Here is a 22602-nt window from a genome sequence, read left to right on the forward strand (position 1 = left end):
CTGAGCAATTTGTTGTCATTTTAACAGACATTTTTTTTTGCTTTTCTTTCAAAAACAATGACATTTCTATGTGACCCCAAACTTCTGAACAGTAATATGTATGTATGTATATATATATATATATATATATATATATATATATATATATATATAAAACAAATGACATATTTTTGGCAGCGGTGGGAACAATTTAGCAGCGGCAGGCCACCGCAACTAAATTAATATAGGGGAAACACTGCGTATGTGTGTCTGTGGAATTCCTACATGATGGCATTAAAGACTATCATCCTGCTCTAACTGTTTATCCCCTGGGGTCAGAATGTAATCTGGAATGGGATAGATCAGTTTTCCATCGCAGCTTCCAAAGTGCTACTCGGAGACCAAATATCTGCTGGATCCAATTTACTTAGATCCTGCTTTGACTCCAAAACAAATTCAAACAACCCTAAAGCTTTATTAGAAACACCTGACAGCCATTCTAGAGGATTTTGCCTCACAACAGGAACAACGTCAAATTACACAGAGCTAATTCACTGTTGATTTAATCTGTGCTGTCTCAAGAACTGACCACATGGCTTGTCAGGTATGGAAATAGATTGCCATGTTGGAGTCAGGATGGAATGGCTAATCTCCTGGTTTTGATTCCCGGCTACCTCCACAATCAAATGTATTTATAAAGCCCTTCTTACATAGCTGATGTCACAAAGTGATGTAAAGAAACCCAGCCTAAAGCCAAAAACAGCAAGCAATGCAGGTGTAGAAGCAGTGGCTAGGAAAAACTCCCTAGAAAGGCCAGAACCTAGGAAGAAACTTACAATTATTTAATCCCAAATTCCTCAAGATAGTAGTCTTTTCATCAGTCAGAACAAATACTTAGTTTGAAGGTAAGCATTTCCCTGTAAGGTTGTATTTGGCGCATGTGAGAAATAACATTTTATTTTAAGGTGCATAACAGAACAACATTTCAGTCTTCATTCTCACCAGGTTTTTGAAGAGGGCGGTGAGCTCCTTGGTGAAGACAGAAAACTTCAGGAAGGCAGAGCCCAGGTCGGGGTCATCCCTGTAGACACAGTTCTCCCCAAACTTCTCGAGGGCCTGGGTGTACTGCTCCTCATTCTCCACATGGGCTGACACACAGGAGAGAAAAAAACAAAGGATGACTACGGAGGACAAGGTGATAGAGGGGACTAAGGAAAATGGATAGAAGAAATTAATGGAAAGGTAAAGTGTACAGACAAGGACTCCCTCTCCCTCTCCTGTAGTTAATTCAGCCATAAACTTTAAAAGGCACTGAGGAGACATCTCAGAGTGAGTGTGAGTAGTCGAACAAACAAGTGTATAACTCTCTAGCTCACTATGCAGAGTGGCTATTCAGGTATGTACTTACACAGTGTTCTCAGCAGAAGAAGACACACACACACACACACACACACACAAACACACACACACACACACACACACACACACACTAACTTTCTTATCTTTACATGGCAAAAATCAATCCCACTCCAATTCGCATACCGCCCCAACAGATCACGCAATCTTTCCCACATGGACAAAAGGAACACCTACGTGAGAATGCTATTCATTGACCACAGCTCAGCGTTCAACACCATAGTGCCCTCAAAGTTCATCACTAAGCTGAGGATCCTGGGACTGAACACCTCCCTCTGCAACTGGATCCTGGACATCCAGGCCACTCTGAGATGGGAAGGGTAGGCAACACATCAGCCACGCTGACCCTCAACACAGGGGTCCCTCAGGGGTGTGTGCTTAGTCCCCTCCTGTACTCCCTTTTCACTCACGACTGCGTGGCCGTGCACGACCCCCACACCATCATTAAGTTTGCTGACGATAAGACAGTGGTAGGCCTGATCACCGATGATGAGACCTGGCAGTGTGGTGCCAGAACAACATCAACAACTTCTCCTCTCAACGTCAGCAAGATAAAGGCGCTGATCGTGGACTACAGGAAACGGAGAGCCGAGCACACCGCATTTACATAGACGGGCTGTAGTGAAATGGGTCGAGAGCTTCAAGTTCCTCTGTGTCCACATCACTAAGGATATATCAAGGTCCAAAAACACCAACTCAGTCGTGAAGAGGGCACGACAATGCCTCTTCCTCCTCAAGAGGCTGAAAAGATTCCGCCTCAGGAGATGGTATATTTGGCATGGGCCCTCAGATCGTCAAAAGTTGTACAGCTGCACTATTGAGAGCATCTTGAATGGCTGCATCACTGCTTGGTATGGCAACTGCTTGGCATCCGACTGCAAGGCATTATAGGGTAGTGCATACTGCCCAGTACATCACTGGGGCCAATCTAGCTGCCATCCAGGACCTCTATACCAGGCGGTGTTAGAGGAAGGCCCTAAAACGTGTCAAAAATTGCAGCCAAGGCCTCCCGGGTGGCGCAGTGGTTAAGGGCGCTGTACTGCAGCGCCAGCTGTGCCACCAGAGACCCTGGATTCGTGCCCAGGATCTGTCGTAACCGGATGGGATCGGGAGGTCCGTGGAGCGACGCACAATTGGCCTCGCGTCGTGCGGGTTAGGGAGGGCTTGGCCGGTAGGGATATCCTTGTCTCATCGCGCACCAGCGACTCCTGTGGCGGGCTGGGCGCAGTGCGCGCTAGCCAAGGCTGCCAGGTGCACAGTGTTTCCTCCAACACATTGGTGCGGCTGGCTTCCGGGTTGGATGCGCGCTGTGTTAGGAAGCAGTGCGGCTTGGTTGGGTTGTGTATCGGAGGACGCATGACTTTCAACCTTCGTCTCTCCTGAGCCCTTACAGGAGTTGTAGCGATGAGACAAGATAGTAGCTACTAAACAATTGGATACCACGAAATTGGGGAGAAAAAGGGGTAAAATTGAAGAAAATAAATAAATAAATAAAAATTGCAGCCACCAAGGTGAGTAGTCGAACAAACAAGTGTATAACTCTCTAGCTCACTATGCAGAGTGGCAGCACCATTCCAGTGTGCCACTGTTCTTTCTACTACCACACAGCAAGCGATACCAATGCAGCAAGTCTGGAACCAACAGGACCCTGAAGCATTTCACTGTAAAGTCTACACCTGTTGTATTCGGCGCATGTGACAAATAAAATTTGATTTGATGCATATACACACGTGATAACATACGCACTATACACACACGTACACATGGATTGTGTTGCAGATATGTGGTAGTGGAGTAGGGGCCTGTAGAATCAGATTCAGAAAACAGATAGAAATACAGCTTATAGAACAGCGGGGACTGGGAAGAGACACACACACACACACACACAGGTACCGACACACACACACACACACAAGTACAGACACACACACACACACAAGTACACACACAAGTACAGACACACACACACACACAAGTACAGACACACACACACACACACACACACACAAGTACAGACACACACACACACACACACACACAAGTACAGACACACACACACACACACAGAGGTACAGACACACACACACACACACAGGTACAGACACATGCATACACACAGGTACAGACACATGCACACACGCTAGCACACACACTCTACACACGATCAAAAATTATTGCATTTTTCTCCCCAATTTCGTGCTATTCAATTGGTAGTTACAGTCTTGTCTCATCGCTGCAACTCCCGTACGGACTCGGGAGAGGCGAAGGTCGAGAGCAGTGGGTCCTCCGAAACACAACCCAACCAAGCCACACTGCTTCTTGACACAATGCCCACTTAACCCGGAAGCCAGCCGCCCCAATGTGTCGGCGGAAACACTGTATACCTGGTGACCATGTCAGTGTGCTCTGCGCCCGGCACAGGAGTCTCTAGTGCGCGATGAGACAAAGACATCCCTGCCGGTCAAACGCTCCCCTAACTGGGGCGACGCTGGGCCAATTGTGCGCCGCCCCAAGAATCTCCCGGACACGGCTGGCTGTGACAGATCCTGGACTCCAACCCAGGATCTCTAGTGGCACTGCTAGCACTGTGATGCAGTGTCTTAGACCACTGCGCCACTCAGGAGGCCCCCAAGCCATAATACTGTTAAAAAGTCAACCATATAGCTACCTGGACTATCTGCACTGACCCTTCTCTACTAACTTTTTTGACTCTTCACAAAACACTGCTGATACTGTTTATTATCTACCCTGTTGCCTAGTCACTTTATTCCTAGTTCTACACTGACTCTACACAACATTAAGAACATGTGCTCTTTCCATGTCATAGACTGACCAGGTGAAAGCTATGATCCCTTATTGATGTCACCTGTTAAATCTTCTTCAATCAGTGTAGATGAAGGGGAGGAGACTAAATTAAATAAGGATTTTTAAGCCTTGAGACATGGAGTGTGTGTGTGTGCCATTCAGAAGGTGAATGGTGAATATAATTGACTTAAGTGCCTTTAAACAGGGTATGGAAAGTAGATGTCAGGCACGCTGGTTTGAGTGTGTCAAGAACTGCAATGCTGCTGGGTTTCATGCACAACAATTTCCCGTGCGTATCAAGACTGGTTCGCCACCCGAAAGACATCCAGCCATCTTGACACATCTGTGGGAAGCATTTAAGTCAACATGGGCCAGCATCCCTGTGGAACGCTTTCGACACATTTTAGTCCATGCCCTGAGGAATTGAGGCTGTTCTAAGTCCAAAAGGGGGTGAAATGCAATATTAGGAAGGTGTTCCTAAATGTTTTGTACACTCAGTGTAAGTATATATGAGGACACCCTTTCAAATGAGTGGATTTGGCTATTTCAGCCACACCCGTTGCTAACAGGTGTATAAAATTAAGCACACAGCCAAGTCCCCACAGCAATATTCCATCAAGTAGAGGAAAGCCTTCCCAGAAGAATGTAAGCTGTTATAGCAGCAAAGGGGGAGGACCAACTCCATATTAATGCCCATGATTTTGGAATGAGATGTTCGATGAACAGGTGTCCACATATATTTGGTCATGTAGTGTATCTACCTCAATTACCTCGCACTCAGTACTGGTACCCTGTCTATACAGCCAAGTTATCGTTACTCACTGTATATTTATTATTAAGTGTTATTATTTTCTATTATTTCACCATTTTCTTTCTCTCTGCTTTGTTGGGAAGTGACCGTCAGTAAGAATTTCCCTCTTCCTTTACACCTGTTGCTTACGAAGCATGTGACCAATAACATTTATTTAGAATAGATAGCGGCCTTGGTTAGTGCACAGAGCAGTGTGTGGTAGAGGTCAACCGATTATGATTTTTCAATGCCGAAACCGTTACCGATTTATTGGAGGACCAAAAAAAAGCAGATACCGATTAAATCGGCCGATTTTTTTAACATGTATTTGTAATAATGACAATTACAACAATACTGAATGAACACTTATTTTAACTTAATATAATACATCAATACAAATCCATTTAGCCTCAAATAAATAATGAAACATGTTCAATTTGGTATAAATAATGCAAAAACAAAGTGTTGGAGAAGTAAAAGTGCAACATGTGCCATGTAAAAAAGCTAACGTTTGAATTCCTAGCTCAGAACATATGAAAGTTGGTGGTTCCCTTTAACATGAGATTTCAATATTCCAAGGTAAGAGGTTTTAGGTTGTAGTTAATATAGTATTTATAGGATTATTTCTCTCTATACCATTTGCATTTCATATACCTTTGACTAATGGATGTTCTTATAGGCACTATAGTATTGCCAGTGTAACAGTATAGCTTCCGTCCCTCTCCTTGCCCCTACCTGGGCTCGAACCAGGAACAAATCGTCAACAGCCACCCTCGAAGCAGTGTTACCCATGCAGAGCAAGTGGAACAACTACTCCAAGTCTCAGAGCGAGTGACATTTGTAACGCTATTAGCACGCACCCTGCTAACTAGCTAGCTATTTCACATCGGTTACACCAGCCTAATCTCGGGAGTTGATAGGCTTGAAGTCATAAACGGAGCAATGCTTGCGAAGAGCTGCTGGCAAAACGCACAAAAGTGCTGTTTGAATGAATGCTTACGAGTCTGCTGCTGCCTACCATCGCTCAGTCAGACTGCTCTATCAAATATCAAATCATAGACGTAATTATAACATAATAACACACAGAAGTACAAGCCTTTGGTCATTAATATGGTCGTATCCGGACACTATCATTTCGAAAACAAAACATTTATTATTTCAGTGAAATACGGAACAGTTCTATATTTTATCTAACAGGTGGAATCCCCAAGTCTAAATAATCCTGTTACATTGCACAACCTTCAATGTTATGTCATAATTACGTAAAATTCTGTCAAATTAGTTCGCAATGAGCCAGGCTGCCCAAACTGTTGCATATACCCTGACTCTGCGTGCAATGAACACAAGAGAAGTGACACAATTTCCCCCGGTTAATATTGCCTGCTAAACTGGATTTATTTTAACTAAATATGCAGGTTTAAAAATATATACTTCTGTGTATTGATTTTAAGAAAGGCATTGGTGTTTATGGATAGGTACAGTCGTCCAACGATTGTGCTTTTTTCGCAAATGCGCCATTGTTAAATCATCCCCCTGCGTTGCATCGATTATATGCAACACAGGACACGCTAGATAAACTAGTAATATCATCAACCATGTGTAGTTAACTAGTGATTATGAGTGATTGATTGTTTTTTATAAGATAGGTTTAATGCTAGCTAGCAACTTACCTTGGCTTCTACTGCATTCGCGTAACAGGCAGGCTTCTTGTGAGGCAGGTGGTTAGAGTGTTGGACTAATTAACCGTAAGGTTGCAAGATTGAATCCTGGAGCTGACATGGTAAAAATCTGTCGTTCTGCCCCTGAAGAAGGCAGTTAACCCACTGTTCCTAGGCCGCCATTGAAAATAAGAATGTGTTCTTAACTGACTTTCCTAGTTAAATAAAGGTGTAAAAAAATCTAATAAATAACATTTTAAAAATCGGCCAAATCGGTGTCCAAAAATACAGATTTCCGATTGTTATGAAAACTTGAAATCGGCCCTAATTAATCGGCCATTCTGATTAATCGGTTGACCTCTAGTGTGTGGAATTCCATCCACTCCTATTCCCCCCTCATCTCCGTTCTCCAATGTTTCCCCTGCTCTCTGAAATTGTCTTTGGGATTGAAGAACACAATGAGACAGGAAGAGAGAGAGTTAGAAGTGGTGTCACACTGGAATGCCTCCAGAGCTGTGGCCATGTGGCAGGGGGAGGGGATGACCAGGGAACTGTGGTTACACTGTGCAGACAGTAACACAAACTCTCTCGTACAAAGAGGTTAAAGAGGAATTACTCATGAACGTTACCATTCATTAGACTGTGGGAGTGTTACAGGCTACAATTCCTGATTGCTATGATTAAGAGCTGCTAAAAGACAAAAATGGCAGTTAAAAGTAGGTTGATTCTAAAACTAAGGCTAAAGCTAATACATACAGGTGTGGTATTTTATTAAAAGGCCCAGCGCAGTCAAAAATGTGATTTCCTGTGTTTTATATCTATTTCCACACTATGAGGTTGGAATAATACTGTGAAATTGTGATAATAATGATAATGCCCTTTTAGTGCTCCCGAGTGGCGCACTAAAACAGACCCTGGTTCGATTCCAGGATGTATCACAACCGGCCGTGATTGGGAGTCCCGTAGGGCGGCGCACAATTGGCCCAGCGTCGTCCGGGTTAGGGTTTGGATGGGGTAGGCCGTCATTGTAAATAAGAATTAGTTCTTAACTGACTTGCTTAGTTAAATAAAGGTAAAACATAAAATGAATGTGTAAGAGCTGTTTGGTGGGATGGAGACCACTCAGACAGTCCTAGCAAAAATGATTGCTTGAGAAATCTCTCTTTACTAAGAAGATATTTTGGTTTATTTTTTACCATTTTATTTGAAAACATCACAGTAAGGTACATCCAGAAATAAAACCTTTTATAAAGGTTATAAGGTTAGAAAGAGAGAAAGGCCACCCAGGTGTGTGTGTGTATCCTATAGGAACAGGAAATTCACCTAAATCAAACCCAGCAACACCGTCACTTCAAGCTACGAAAGGGGAGTCCATAAAGCAGGCCTGACAGATGTCAGCTAGCCTCAGAGCCACACATCATTTAGTGCTGCTAATTGATGTGAAGGGGATTTGAGGCACTGGTTGGGTGCAGGGAGCATTGCCATGACAACCCTGGAGACTTTCCCTAGAGAACAGGGAGTGTGTGTGTGTGTGTGTTAGAGATTGTGAGTGTGTGTTTTACTGTGAACAGAGTCTGGTGGCCCATTAGCACACCATTCCCCTTCCATCGCTCAGCCCACTCTGTGTCAATGGTCAGGGGACCACCTTGTCATGTTAGATCAGGGAGATACCGCCCACCAACCAATCACCACCTGTGGCAGAGGCCACTCATACAGGGTGACAAATGGATGGACACACACACACACACACACACACACACACACACACACACACACACACACACACACACACACACACACACAGAGAGAGAGACAGTAGAGGAGGAATGTGAGGATGGATTCTACCTCCGGAGAATGACTCAGCGGAACTCATTACTGCACCGCGTCTGTCCAGACACACTGCCACCCACAACTTAACATGTTCACAGGGGAAGATATTAAAATAGAAGAACTACAAGCAACTCTTATAGTGGTGCAATAAGATCAAGGTGGATGAAATAATGCAGATCATAAAAACCTTACTGCTAAAAATGAACGCCAAACACTGAGTTTTGATTCCTAAACTCAGGCACGGATTAAACCGGAGTCGTCCGAGCTCAGGCACGGATTAAACCGGAGTCGTCCGAGCTCAGGCATGGATTTAACCAGAGTCGTCCGAGCTCAGGCATGGATTTAACCGGAGTCGTCCGAGCTCAGGCATGGATTTAACCGGAGTCGTCCGAGCTCAGGCATGGATTTAACCGGAGTCGTCTGAGCTCAGGCACGGATTTAACCGGAGTCGTCGGAGCTCAGGCACAGATTTAACCGGAGTCGTCTGAGCTCAGGCACGGATTTAACCGGAGTCGTCTGAGCTCAGGCATGGATTTAACCGGAGTCGTCCGAGCTCAGGCATGGATTTAACCGGAGTCGTCCGAGCTCAGGCATGGATTTAACCGGAGTCGTCCGAGCTCAGGCACGGATTAACAGGTGAGTTGGAAGTCCTTCATCTCTTAAGAAGACTTCTTTCTCAACCCCTTTCCACCTAAGACTACATTTATTTTAGCGAAACCACAGTGCTCTAGTCAAGTTACCTAAAGGGAACCTACAGTTGAATTCTTATTGGGTTGCTGTTTAGGCTGTCCTTGCGCAACTCTGCCAAAAACAAATGTTCAAACACACGCACACCGTTAAGACATCAAACACAGCTGCTTTGTTGTGGGTCGCCCTGGCCTGTGTGTCACCAGCGGGCCCTAGCAGGGCTTTTGTTGTGAAGTGGCACATGAGCTCAGGGCATCTCTCTGTGCCTTGACTATCCAATCCTGACACAGAACACACACGGCCCCGGTGAAGACCCCAACCCTGACACAGAACACACACGGCCCCGGTGACGATCCCAACCCTGACACAGAACACACACGGCCCCAGGGAAGACCCCAACCCTGACACAGAACACACACGGACCCAGGGAAGACCCCAACCCTGACACAGAACACACACGGACCCAGGGAAGACCCCAACCCTGACACAGAACACACACGGCCCCAGGGAAGACCCCAACCCTGACACAGAACACACACGGCCCCGGTGACGATCCCAACCCTGACACAGAACACACACGGCTCCTATTTACTGTAAAGCAACCCCGGCAGTTAAACACCTCAGGGAACAGAGAGTGAGTGAGATACTGTGAGCAGTGTGTGTCTGTGTGTGAGAGTGAGTCACTGTGAACAATACATGCCACCGTCCAGTGCATTCCCACACTGTCTCGTCTCTTTCCCTTTCTGTCTCAGTCAGGGATAGTCAGTGATAGCATGACTTGGAGGGTTGTGTTCTGTTGTTGTGGATGGATGGAATGACTTGGGTTCCTGTCTGAGTCGGGCCCTCAGGAAATGGTGGCCCAGTGTTTAACGGGAATCTTGAAAAGGAGGGAGGAGAGGTGGAGTGACACATTCACCCATAGAGAGCTCTTTGACAATCAACACACACATACGGTAACTGCAACAACAGCAGCAGACACACCAAGGCACCTGCTGTGGATTATCTAACAGCAGAGGGTGGTGGGGGTGTCTGTCCCCACACACACACACACAGTTAATCACAAGCTTACTTTGCTGGAGGTTTCACATGCCATTCTCCATGGGGGCTGAATAAATACTGCTGGACTTAACATCCTTTTAACGATATGGCCGCCGCAGACAAGGCTGTTAAGGTTTACCCAGAGGACAAACCATTGGAGGGAGATGGATTGTCATTAAGGGAGACCTCAGTGAGACAGTAGTAAAATGCATGGTGTGTGTGTGTGGCTGGAGATGGAAAAAAGTGAGACAGCAAGGGGAATGACAAATGATTTCATTCTGTCTATGAGAGTGTGTGCTTCCAGTATGTACAATTTAAGGTATATTCATCAAACTTTACAATGTGCGTGCATGCATGCCCTCAGTAGCTGAGTACTCATTATCATGAGTGTGATGGCTGCCTATGGGCTCATCATGACAAAGTTTAGCCAGAAAAACTGATCTGATCTACCCAGAGGCACAGCGGTGCATACAGCAAACACCATCAGCCTGACCAATATAAACTGAATATAAACCACCCAGATCAAACTGGGGATTAATAAAGCATGTATTTCTTATCTCAGCCATTGTGGGCCATTAGACCAGTAATTGGGTGCGGGGTTGGGTTCAATTTTAATTGAAGGCAGTCAATTCAGGAAGTAAAATTACAATTCAATAATCTAAAAAATGGCATGACTTCTCAATACTGAAAAGTAGTAGCTATTTATTTCAAAAGTTTTAAAATGTCCGAATTTTTAATTAAACACTTCCTGAATTGACTGCCTTCAATCCTGATAGAGTGACAGCTCTGCAGGCCCAGTGATAGGCAGACTGATAGGTGACACCAAGGAGCGCTGTGGTGTGGCGAGGGTAAGCTCTGCTCCAGTTCTGTCAGTCAGACCGGGCTCTCCACTGGGCCCCTGTCCTCCAGGAGGATGGCGCTACATTCCTGGTGAAGGAGGTAAGTTCTGATTTGGCTTTTATCATCTTCTCTGCTCTATGGTCACTACGACTGACTAACTTACTGACTGTTTACGACATGCAAAAGAGGTTGACAAGATCAACTGTAACAGGTCAGAATATATGGGATGCTGCTTTCTGAAGAAACAATGCTTGTCCATTCGACAACATAGCTGGCTTCTCATTTTCTCAAAAGCTTGCCTTTTTACTTCCAATTGAGAAACGAGGGAGGGAGAGATAAAATAACTTGTCAGTGTTGCTGGAGGAACTTGTCAGGTTGAAGGTTAATACAATGTCCAAACTGCAGGAGTTTGTAGTAGGAGTCTGAGAGACATGATGTTTGTGTATGGAATAACACTACAATCCTGGGCATGTGGAGGTCGAATATGTCAAAGCTATGGAGGGTGAGCAGCAACACAGATTAAAAAGATACAGAGCAGAGAGAGAGAGAGTCAAACTGTCAGGGATGAATATTTCACCACAGGAGAGCGAGGTCCAGGCAACTGATTGAGATCTTGGGTAGAATAGGGAGCTTGGGAGAGATGTGTAGGTTGTGCTGAATAATGCAGCGATTTGACCACATCAAGGGAAGTCTGGGCTGGGCTCTGGCAGCAGCAGGATTCCACTGTTCAGTTCAGTGCCTCCAGCCCACATTATAATACCAAGCAGAACAGACACAATGTCGCTTCGACCTCCTGACTGGACCATACAAACACACAATCTCACTGACAACAATGTTGAGTTGTTGACATTTCTTACATTTAAATTTTTCTTAAAAGGTCAAGGTTGTTCTATCCAGAGCCTGACACAAGTGTTAAATATGATGCTAGCTAGCATTGGAATCAACTTTACCACTAATTCTAACAATCCGGCAACAAGCTTTCACTGTTTATATTGGCACAGACAAAGTCTCTGCTATAAAGAAGGGCCAGAAAATCCAAGATCCCACAGCTGAACTAAGGAAAAAGCGTCTTAATTCACAACATTCATTCTCAGGAAGACTGGAAGGTCACCAAGTGTTCTCCTCTTATGTAATCGCCCTGTGTTCTGACTGAGGGTAAATTCAGAAAGGGCCTGAGTAGATGAATGAATACGAGAGGAAGGTACAACTCAAAGATTTCAATGGTCCTTTTGTCCTCGATTTAGTTCTGGGTATCTAGATTTGCTTTGTCCACTGATGGTTTTGTCAATTTGAGGTAAATATCAGTATTAGGTGCTGCTCATAAGGCAGTGTGAGTTGTGTTCAAAATAGATCAAGTAAATATGGCTTTGTCTACAGATCAGAAAAGGTGAGTGAAGATGAGAAGATTGAGTGACAAACCACAACGTGAAAGAACAGTGGTAGTGGAATGTCAAGGACGGATTGAAATCTAACGTGAGTGACGACTCCAGAACATTTTACTCTGCAAAACGCCCCTCTTCATATCAATGACCAGAGCAGTACAAATACTTCGATTTTCCTACAGCATTCTTGACACGTGTATCTAATTAATTAATAAGACTACTTGAAAGACTGCACAGCCAGTAAGTCCAGACTTACTGAATATAACACACCTCTTTAGCCCTAATATTACCTACAGGTATCCAATATAGCTGTAACACGTCTGACAGCAGAGCAGAGCTGACAGGTGTGTAATACATCTTGGTACTGATGTCTTGACAGTATTTATTTTCCTGAGGACTGAGGTGACTCAGTAGTACAGGTGCATCTGGGAGGGTCACAGACTAAAGCCTTCAGGAGAGATTTCTCGCTCACCTCACCGGGCCTCAGATTTACTGCCGACCGGTACCGTCTGGCCTCCGACGCCTTTTAAATCCAAACCTTCCTGTTATGCACTGATTATTACTGGACTGAACGTCTATGCAGATTTACTAGGTTTCTCAAAGGGGGAATGGAAGCCAATCAGTGGCGGTTGGTGCCGTTAACATAAGGGAGGACTAGTTATTTTTTTCATGAGCATGGCCTTATTTTAATTACAGCATATTGGATAACAGTGGATAGGTTTAGGCTACTACATTATACTCAAATTTTCCATATACTCATCATGAGGTTGCTACAACCTAGCCTATGAATTCAAGTTTACAAAGTAGGTGCACACAAGTTGAGAAAAATTTGAGGTGACATACAGTGACACATGGACAGACAGTGACACATTCAATACCACCTTGCACACTTGCCTGCATCTAGCTGATCTAGGGTGTACTCATTAGTCCAACAGTTGCAAACTAATTTGTTCTATTGGACAAATTCAGGTATGTTTATCCCTGTTTCGTTCCATTTGCTTACTTCTAAGAAATGTTTTTAACAGAATCGACAGAATGAATAAACCCCCTGATAACGTGGAAACTCAGTTCACTTTCATAGCAGTCACATTGTATTCCTTCTCGCATCTATGCGCTCTCCTCACCTTTTCCCTTCGCTTGTGGACTTCAAAGCACAACACATTAGCTGTATGTGACCAGGTGAAAAAACATTTCCAAGACAAACCACATCATAACCACTATACAGAGCCTACATAGTTGTCACCATATTAGCTAAAGTAAAGTCATAGTCAACATAGCTAATAGAACTAAAGTGTTAGTTAACCCGCTACAATCATGCAATAGCATTACAGTGTAGATTCAGTAAGCAGTTTAGCACCTACACCGGGCACTGGTGGAAATACATTTGTAAAACCAAAAGCTTACCTTGACTTGGAAGAGTTCCTGTGTTGTGTTGGATAGTCATAGCCAGCTAGCTAACATGGCACCCCTCTGTTTGAGCAGGGTGTTTGAGTAGGCTAAACCAGCTAGCTGCATTTGCTAGCTAAGTAAGTGAAACTTGAAAAAAAAAGACCAAATCTCTCTATTTCCCTCTTGCTTCTCCTTCGTTTTGGAAGAAATGAATTTGTTCAAAACTGTTTGACAATCGTCTTTCTCTGTGAGTCAACTACTCACCACATTTTATGCACTGCACTGCACTGCACTGCAGTGCTAGCTAGCTGTAGCTTATGCTTTAAGTTATACATTCATTCTCTGATCCTTTGATTGGGTGGGCATGTCAGTTCATGCTGCAAGAGCTCTGATAGGTTGGAGGACGTCCTCCGGAAGTTGTCATAATTACTGTGTGAGTCTATGGAAGGGGGTGAGAACAACGAGACTCCTAGTTTTTGTATTGAAGTCAATTTACTCAGAAGAGGAGGGAATCTCTGTCCTCCGGCTACACCATGGTGCTACCTCCGGTGCTGTTGAGGCTACTGTAGACTTTCATTGCAAAACAGTGTGTTTTTATCCATTATTTGGTGACGTGAATATATTTATCAGAATGATTCAATTCACTGAGGAGGATGATCCTCCCCTTCCTCCTCTGAGGAGCTTCCAATGTAACACCTGAGGGGAGTTGTAGGCTCAGGCTACAATTAAAGTGCTAGCCATGTTTACATGTTCCTGATACAGTACTGAGCAAAGCCAGCAAATTTACATGCAATTTGTATCTCTAACTTTGTCAGCAAATATTAAATGTCAGAAGCAAGAAGGAATCTAATCTATCGTGCATTTACTGTACTCCAATAAAGATAGATTACCCATAGGAATATGGATGGAACCCCTGGGGTTTCTGTTGTCCAAGAAACAATTAAGATTGTAACTATTAAGGAGGTCCAAAAAGCCTCTTACCGAAAGTGATTCAAAGCTAAATGCGGTTTTAAAGAATTTAAGCCACTTGTTTTCGAGAAGATTCCGTCAACACCATGAATTCTATCGATTATGAAAATCCTTTAACGGATGGTGATACCACAGCAAATTATGCAGATGTTGCCTAGTAACCAACCAGCAAAATTTAGATCCAGTCTTCAGTACAAAACACAGGTATTCGTTTGATCGGCTCAAAAAACCTCCCAGAGCCACTCACACTCTCACAAGCACGGCACAGCCGTTTCTTGACGGTCTGGGGTAGACAGCTGTACCCCTTGAACAGAGGTAGCAGTGACCCCCCCCCCCCCCCCCCCAGAAAAGAGCCTAGCTCAGCACAGAGAGAGAAACCATACACTCTCAGCAAGACCCTGTCATACAGCCCAAACACAAAGCGCTGGAAACACCCCACTGTCACAGCCAGCCAGAGTAAATGCTGATGAGCTCCATGCCCGCATCTCATCACAAGGTGTGGGTACTAGCATCAACGACAGGTGTCACACAGACAGTGGGTTGCTCATGTATTGCAGTGCCAGGATGCTATTGTAGTCATGCTGCAGCAATTCTGTGCAAGGTCAGTAAAGTAACGACCAAAAATGACATGAAAGTGCAGGACAACAGTTACTCCAGGAGAGGTTTGGGAAACACTGGGTTAGATAATAACTAAAAATATTTGTGCAGTCAGGCAAGGCAAAACAGGAATGGCATGCACTGATGTGCAAAGGAAGTGGAACTCAGGTGTGAGGAAGAATGTAGGGCTGAGGAAGGCAAATAATTCATTTTAAACACCACAGACCCCACCACACATATCCAGGCCCATCAACGTCGTCACAGGACGATTCCACAACCTCCCCCGACTTTTTAGGAACCATGCAGAGTTCACAAGCAACATCAACCTCGGTAATGGCCCCACTATTTCGGCTCCAGACAATAGGTCTTCTTCAGCTAAGCTACAGAGCAGATGTAGACAGCAGCAGCAAGGCAGGCCCAAGCCTGGAAAAATGCAACTTAAGTATGATCCCCAATTAGAGACAACAATTACCAGCTGCCTCTGATTGGGAATCATACACAAACACCAACATAGAAAAATAAACCTAGAACCCCCAATAATAAACCAGACTAAACACCCCATGCCACGCCCTGACCTACTCTACTGTAGAAGATACAGGCTTTCTATGGTCAGGACGTGACATACGACATCATGCTAGGAAGCTGCATATAACAGCCAGCACAGCGAAATGAGTCCACAAACGAAACACCACATATCCCAAAAATGTGTAAATGAGCATTTGTACCCAACCTTCACTGGCAACCATCATCATGAACTGCTTTGAGAGACTAGTCAAGGATCATATCACCTCCACCCTACCTGACACCCTAGACCCACTCCAATTGGCTTACCGCCCCAATAGGTCCACAGCCGACGCAATCGCAACCACACTGCACTAACCCATCTGGACAAGAGGAATACCTATGTAAGAATGCTGTTCATTGATTACAGCTCAGCATTTAACACCATAGTACCCTCCAAACACGTCATTAAGTTCAAGACCCTGGGTCTCAACCCCGCCCTGTGCAACTGGGTCCTGGACTTCCTGACGAGCCGCCCCCAGGTGGTGAGGGTAGGAAACAACATCTCCACCCCGCTGATCCTCAACACTTGGGCCCCACAAGGGTGTGTTCTCAGCCCTCTCCTGTACTCCCTGTTCACCCACGACTACGTGGCCACGCACGCCTCCAACTCATCATCAAGTTTGCAGACGACACTACAGTGGTAGGCTTGATTACAAACAACGACGAGACGGCCTACAGGGAGGAGGTGAGGGCCCTCGGAGTGTGGTGTCAGGAAACGTCAACAAAACAAAGGAGATGATCGTGGACTTTAGGAAGCAGCAGATGGAGCACCCCCTTATCCACATACGAGACAGTAGTGGAGAAGGTGGAAAGTTTTAAGTTCCTCGGGGTCCACATCACGGGCAAACTTAATTGGTCCACCCACACAGACAGCATGGTGAAGAAGGCACAACAGCGCCTCTTCAACCTCTGGAGGCTGAAAAAAATTGGGCTTGTCACCAAAAACACTCACAAACTTTTACAGATGCAAATCGAGAGCTTCCTGTCGGGCTGTATCACCGCCTGGTACGGCAACTGCGCCGCCCACAACCGTAAGGCTCTCCAGAGGGTAGTGAGGTCTGCACAACACATCACCAGGGGCAAACTACCTGCCCTCCAGGACACCTACAGCACCCGATGTCACAGGAAGGCCAAAACGATCATCAAGGACAACAACCACCCGAGCCACTGCCTGTTCACCCCACTATCATCCAGAAGGCGAGGTCAGTACAAGTGCATCAAAGTGAGGACGAGAGACTGAAAAACAGCTTCTATGTCAAGGCCATCAGACTGTTAAACAGCCATCACTAACATTGAGTGGCATCTGCCAACATACAGACTCAATCTCTAGCCACTTTAATAATTGGATGTAATAAATATATCACTAAAACAATGCCACTTTATATAATGTTTACATTTCCTACATTACTCATCTCATATGTATATACTGTACTCTATACCATCTACTGCATCTTGCCTATGCCGTTCGGCCATCGCTCATCCATATATTTATATGTACATATTTTTAATCATTCCTCTCCACTTGTGTGTATAAGGTAGTTGTTGGGGAATTGTTAGATTACTTGTTAGATATTACTGCACGGTCGGAACTATAAGCACAAGCATTTCACTACACTTGCATTAACATCTGCTAACCATGTGTATGTGACCAATAAAATTGGATTTGATTTGAATAAAGCAACAAAGCATGGCAAAGAAAATGAAGTCAATGTCATCACACTCCTGGAGAGCAGAGGGCATGTTGTGCAGAACAGAGGCCTGATGGTGCACCCTGACCATCCTTGGTTGGGAGCCAGCCCAGATGGGATCCTTGATGCAACACAGCTCCTTGAGATCAAGTGCCCCTTCAAGAGTTCCACGTCTCTGACAGAATTTCAGAGTCAGCCAAATGGTGACATCAAAAGCTTGGATGATGGCAGGACCTAATTCACCCCAATGGAAAAGATGGATACTACCTTCAGATGGGTAAAAATGTATTCAAGAAAATAGATTATTATTACAAGTATTGAACATTGTATTGTAAACTCATACTAATCAGAAGTTTGTGGCAATGTATTTTCTTATTCCTTCTTTCAGACACAAGTGACCATGATGTGCCTGGGCCTACAGAGCTGCAAGCTGGTCGTCTGGACACCAAGCGAGCACATAGAAGTGGACATTCCATTTGATAAAGACTACACAGATGCACATGTGCAACAGCTTCAGAAGTTCTACTTTTTACACAAGCTACCTGGGTTGGCTGATGATTTGGCTGAAAAGAAGATGCATCTCTGCCCAAAGTACCTGGAGCTCTTTAAGTAAATGGGGGTGAGCAGAAGATTGAATATGCTGGGCAAACACAATTCAATTAGTTTGAGCATGCACTTACTTCATGAAGTACTGTTTTAATAAATACATATATATTAAATAATACATAAGATACTGATTTATTAGATAATCAATTCATTAAGAGATATACCTACACAAACACAGTGTAATGATCTCTCACCAGTTTATTTTTCATAGGACAGAACCAGTTAAAATAGGCATGTTGGTACAGGCAGTTGTGTGAGCTGACAAAACAGTGATTTAAAACAAATACAGCTAACAGTTGGAATGTAAAAGAATGTTACAAATGCTGACAATGTTTTGCAGTTCATTAATAGGAATAAAGTGATGTACATTTTTGGAATACATAAACGATCAGTGCATGTTGTTAGACATGTTGATTGTGTTAGACATTGTGTCTATTTGATAGAAATAAGCTCTCCTCTCAGATTTACAAGAGCTGCACAGATGTTAAGTATGTTGTCAATTTTCGGGACCAAACTAATAGGCACAGTTTGTGAGAGAATCTTGTACACCTTAAGATGCCTTATTGCTTGTTCCACATGGATACGGACATTAGCAATGCATTGTGTGCGAGTGACCTGCTCATTTGTCAACTGGCATTGCTTGCGTGTAAATGCTGATAAGACCAAGCGTACATTCCGTTCCTCTAGCAAGTCCCTAATTGTGAAGCCACGGCCCCCCCATCACCTCATCTCCAGCACGCAAATGGTCGAGAGTTCTGTGTTATGAACCTATCGCTACATTTCCCACCATAAGCCTCAGAAATGAACATAACCATTCCTGATGGAACAGTTGCTACTAGATATTTTACAGTATTACTGGCATAGCAGTTACTGTAAGATTCAGTTCTTGAGTACAGATATTTAGCCTTCTGCAAAACACTTTGTGCAATCAATAACAAGAAAAATGATTCTGAAAAACTGGTGGCATAGTAGCCTTTATCATCTCACGAGACAGCCATGGAATGAGATCCTTGGTGTGCTCAGCAATGACATCTATCCAGAATTCAGCGTTTTACTGACCTGACCGAGTGACCTTTTGAAGCGTCTTGCTAAATCAGCTATAACAAAGTTCTGTCTAAGTTTCATTAGTGTCAACAGAATTTGGTCTACAACCAAAATTGTTGATGATGCAAAACCTTGAAAGCAAGACACAAGAGTGTTGAATTCTAGTAGTGGAATCCCAGTGTACAGCAGACAGTCTGCATCATCTTTCAATGTAACATCTGCAACAGACAGTGACCTCTCAGGGGCTGGTGCAGTCGTCATGCCACATGTGATGATAGGTCCTTTGGAGTAGGTGTGGTCCTCCATTGCTGGGTCTGTCCACTGTGTTTGGGCATCATGGAAGGTCTTTGAAAAAGGACCTGGCTCCTCAGAAACCTCCACCACACCAGGCTCATCTGCAGGTGATGAGTAGTTGAATATGAATATAGATGATTAGTAGAATATGAATATAGATGATTAGTTCATGATATTAATTGATAAGGATCTGGAACAGCAAATCCACTCATCAGGGATACTTTGAAAAACATTTTAAACTCCCTGAGCCTTATAGCATTTATCAGATTATTCTCGACTGCAAATAAGCACTCTAAACCCAGTGGGATACATAGACTAGGTTTAATATTTTCAAAATAAATATTCTGTATCTATAACAGGGAATGAAATTACAGTGCCTTGCGAAAGTATTCGCCCCCCTTGAACTTTGCGACCTTTTGCCACATTTCAGGCTTCAAACATAAAGATATAAAACTGTATTTTTTTGTGAAGAATCAACAACAAGTGGGACACAATCATGAAGTGGAACGACATTTATTGGATATTTCAAACTTTTTTAACAAATCAAAAACTGAAAATTGGGCGTGCAAAATTATTCAGCCACCTTAAGTTAATACTTTGTAGTGCCACCTTTTGCTGCGATTACAGCTGTAAGTCGCTTGGGGTATGTCTCTATCAGTTTTGCACATCGAGAGACTGACATTATTTCCCATTCCTCCTTGCAAAACAGCTCGAGCTCAGTGAGGTTGGATGGAGAGCATTTGTGAACAGCAGTTTTCAGTTCTTTCCACAGATTCTCGATTGGATTCAGGTCTGGACTTTGACTTGGCCATTCTAACACCTGGATATGTTTATTTTTGAACCATTCCATTGTAGATTTTGCTTTATGTTTTGGATCATTGTCTTGTTGGAAGACAAATCTCCGTCCCAGTCTCAGGTCTTTTGCAGACTCCATCAGGTTTTCTTCCAGAATGGTCCTGTATTTGGCTCCATCCATCTTCCCATCAATTTTAACCATCTTCCCTGTCCCTGCTGAAGAAAAGCAGGCCCAAACCATGATGCTGCCACCACCATGTTTGACAGTGGGGATGGTGGGTTCAGGGTGATGAGCTGTGTTGCTTTTACGCCAAACATAACGTTTTGCATTGTTGCCAAAAAGTTCAATTTTGGTTTCATCTGACCAGATGTTTGGTGGGTCTCCCAGGTGGCTTGTGGCAAACTTTAAACGACACTTTTTATGGATATCTTTAAGAAATGGCTTTCTTCTTGCCACTCTTCCATAAAGGCCAGATTTGTGCAATATACGACTGATTGTTGTCCTATGGACAGAGTCTCCCACCTCAGCTGTAGATCTCTGCAGTTCATCCAGAGTGATCATGGGCCTCTTGGCTGCATCTCTGATCAGTCTTCTCCTTGTATGAGCTGAAAGTTTAGAGGGACGGCCAGGTCTTGGTAGATTTGCAGTGGTCTGATACTCCTTCCATTTCAATATTATCGCTTGCACAGTGCTCCTTGGGATGTTTAAAGCTTGGGAAATCTTTTTGTATCCAAATCCGGCTTTAAACTTCTTCACAACAGTATCTCGGACCTGCCTGGTGTGTTCCTTGTTCTTCATTATGCTCTCTGCGCTTTTAACGGACCTCTGAGACTATCACAGTGCAGGTGCATTTATACGGAGACTTGATTACACACAGGTGGATTGTATGTATCATCATTAGTCATTTAGGTCAACATTGGATCATTCAGAGAGTTTGCTGCACTGAAAGTAAAGGGGCTGAATAATTTTGCACACCCAATTTTTCAGTTTTTGATTTGTTAAAAAAGTTTGAAATATCCAATAAATGTCGTTCCACTTCATGATTGTGTCCCACTTGTTGTTGATTCTTCACAAAAAAATGCAGTTTTATATCTTTATGTTTGAAGCCTGAAATGTGGCAAAAGGTCGCAAAGTTCAAGGGGGCCGAATACTTTCGCAAGGCACTGTAACACCTGACAAATTCAGGGTAAATGTTTGCTGTGGCAGGTAAACACTTCAGGTCATGTACCACCATGACAGATCGGTTATTCTTCTATTAATATTATTATAAATTAAGAATAATCATGGATTAAGGTTCCACAATATGTACCATATTTCTAATGTCAGGTAGCCTCCCACTGACTCAGTGTTCACAATTATAAAGCGTTTAACATAGATTTCATAAAGTGGCGGATTTAAAAAAAAAAAAGTGTCTGGTAGAAATTAAAGAGATTAATTTCAGACCCTGACTAGAAGTTATCGTAGTCAGATTCTAGCAACAAAAACTGAAGACAAACACGCGATATCAAAACTAGTCGACATACCTGTTCTTGTGACATGTCTGTCAACCCTCCCACTGAGGCGGTGTCTCTTCTCTGGTGGCCTCTCATAACCCAGAAAGAGTGTTGGGTGTGGGTTACCCTGCGTTGACGTCTTATCAACAATGTGGAACGAGCAAACATACAACTTTTGGGAGCTTTTTTAAGTTTACGTTTTTGAGCCAATTTCTTTATGCTTCATCGTCATTTGGGAGGCAATGGAAACTGTACCATCTCTGACAAGAACATTCAGATTTTTTGTCGAAGCCCTCCAATTTAAGCCAATCATTAAGTTGTGTCTGGTTGTATGTACAACCACGAACAGTGCCTGTTGTCACCGGCTCCGTAACATTTCAACATCTAGTAAGTGAATATCTGATTATTGCTCATCCCAGTTGGCCAGCTTCTAAAACCAAAAACTCCGCCGGGCCAAACTCAGTACCCATAATCATTTCCCCAGTAACCTCCCCAGGAAACTTGTGGATAAAACAAAATATAAAACAGTACAAACTGATTACACCACTACATATCTCCAATACAAAATGATTACACCACTACATATCTCCAATACAATATGATTACACCACTACATATCTACAATACAAAATGATTACACCACTACATATCTCCAATACAATATGATTACACCACTACATATCTCCAATACAAAATGATTACACCACTACATATCTACAATACAAAATGATTACACC

At 43.7% G+C, this 22602-nt stretch overlaps 1 protein-coding gene across 4 annotated transcripts in view; it reads right to left on the reverse strand.

The window, feature by feature from the left end:
• LOC110498112 (arf-GAP with SH3 domain, ANK repeat and PH domain-containing protein 2) overlaps window positions 1-22602 on the reverse strand; it is a 105327-nt gene that overhangs the window by 52750 nt on the left and 29975 nt on the right. For all 4 annotated transcript variants that reach the window (XM_090211478.1, XM_036955080.2, XM_036955079.2 and 1 more), the window contains exon 3: window positions 982-1127. In XM_090211478.1, coding sequence (XP_090067604.1) covers window positions 982-1127 — 146 coding nt within the window. The remainder of the gene's footprint in view (window positions 1-981; window positions 1128-22602) is intronic.

This window comes from Oncorhynchus mykiss, chromosome 19 (genome assembly GCF_057628025.1).
Source record: "Oncorhynchus mykiss isolate SJ-2025 chromosome 19, ASM5762802v1, whole genome shotgun sequence".
Lineage (NCBI taxonomy): Eukaryota > Metazoa > Chordata > Actinopteri > Salmoniformes > Salmonidae > Oncorhynchus > Oncorhynchus mykiss.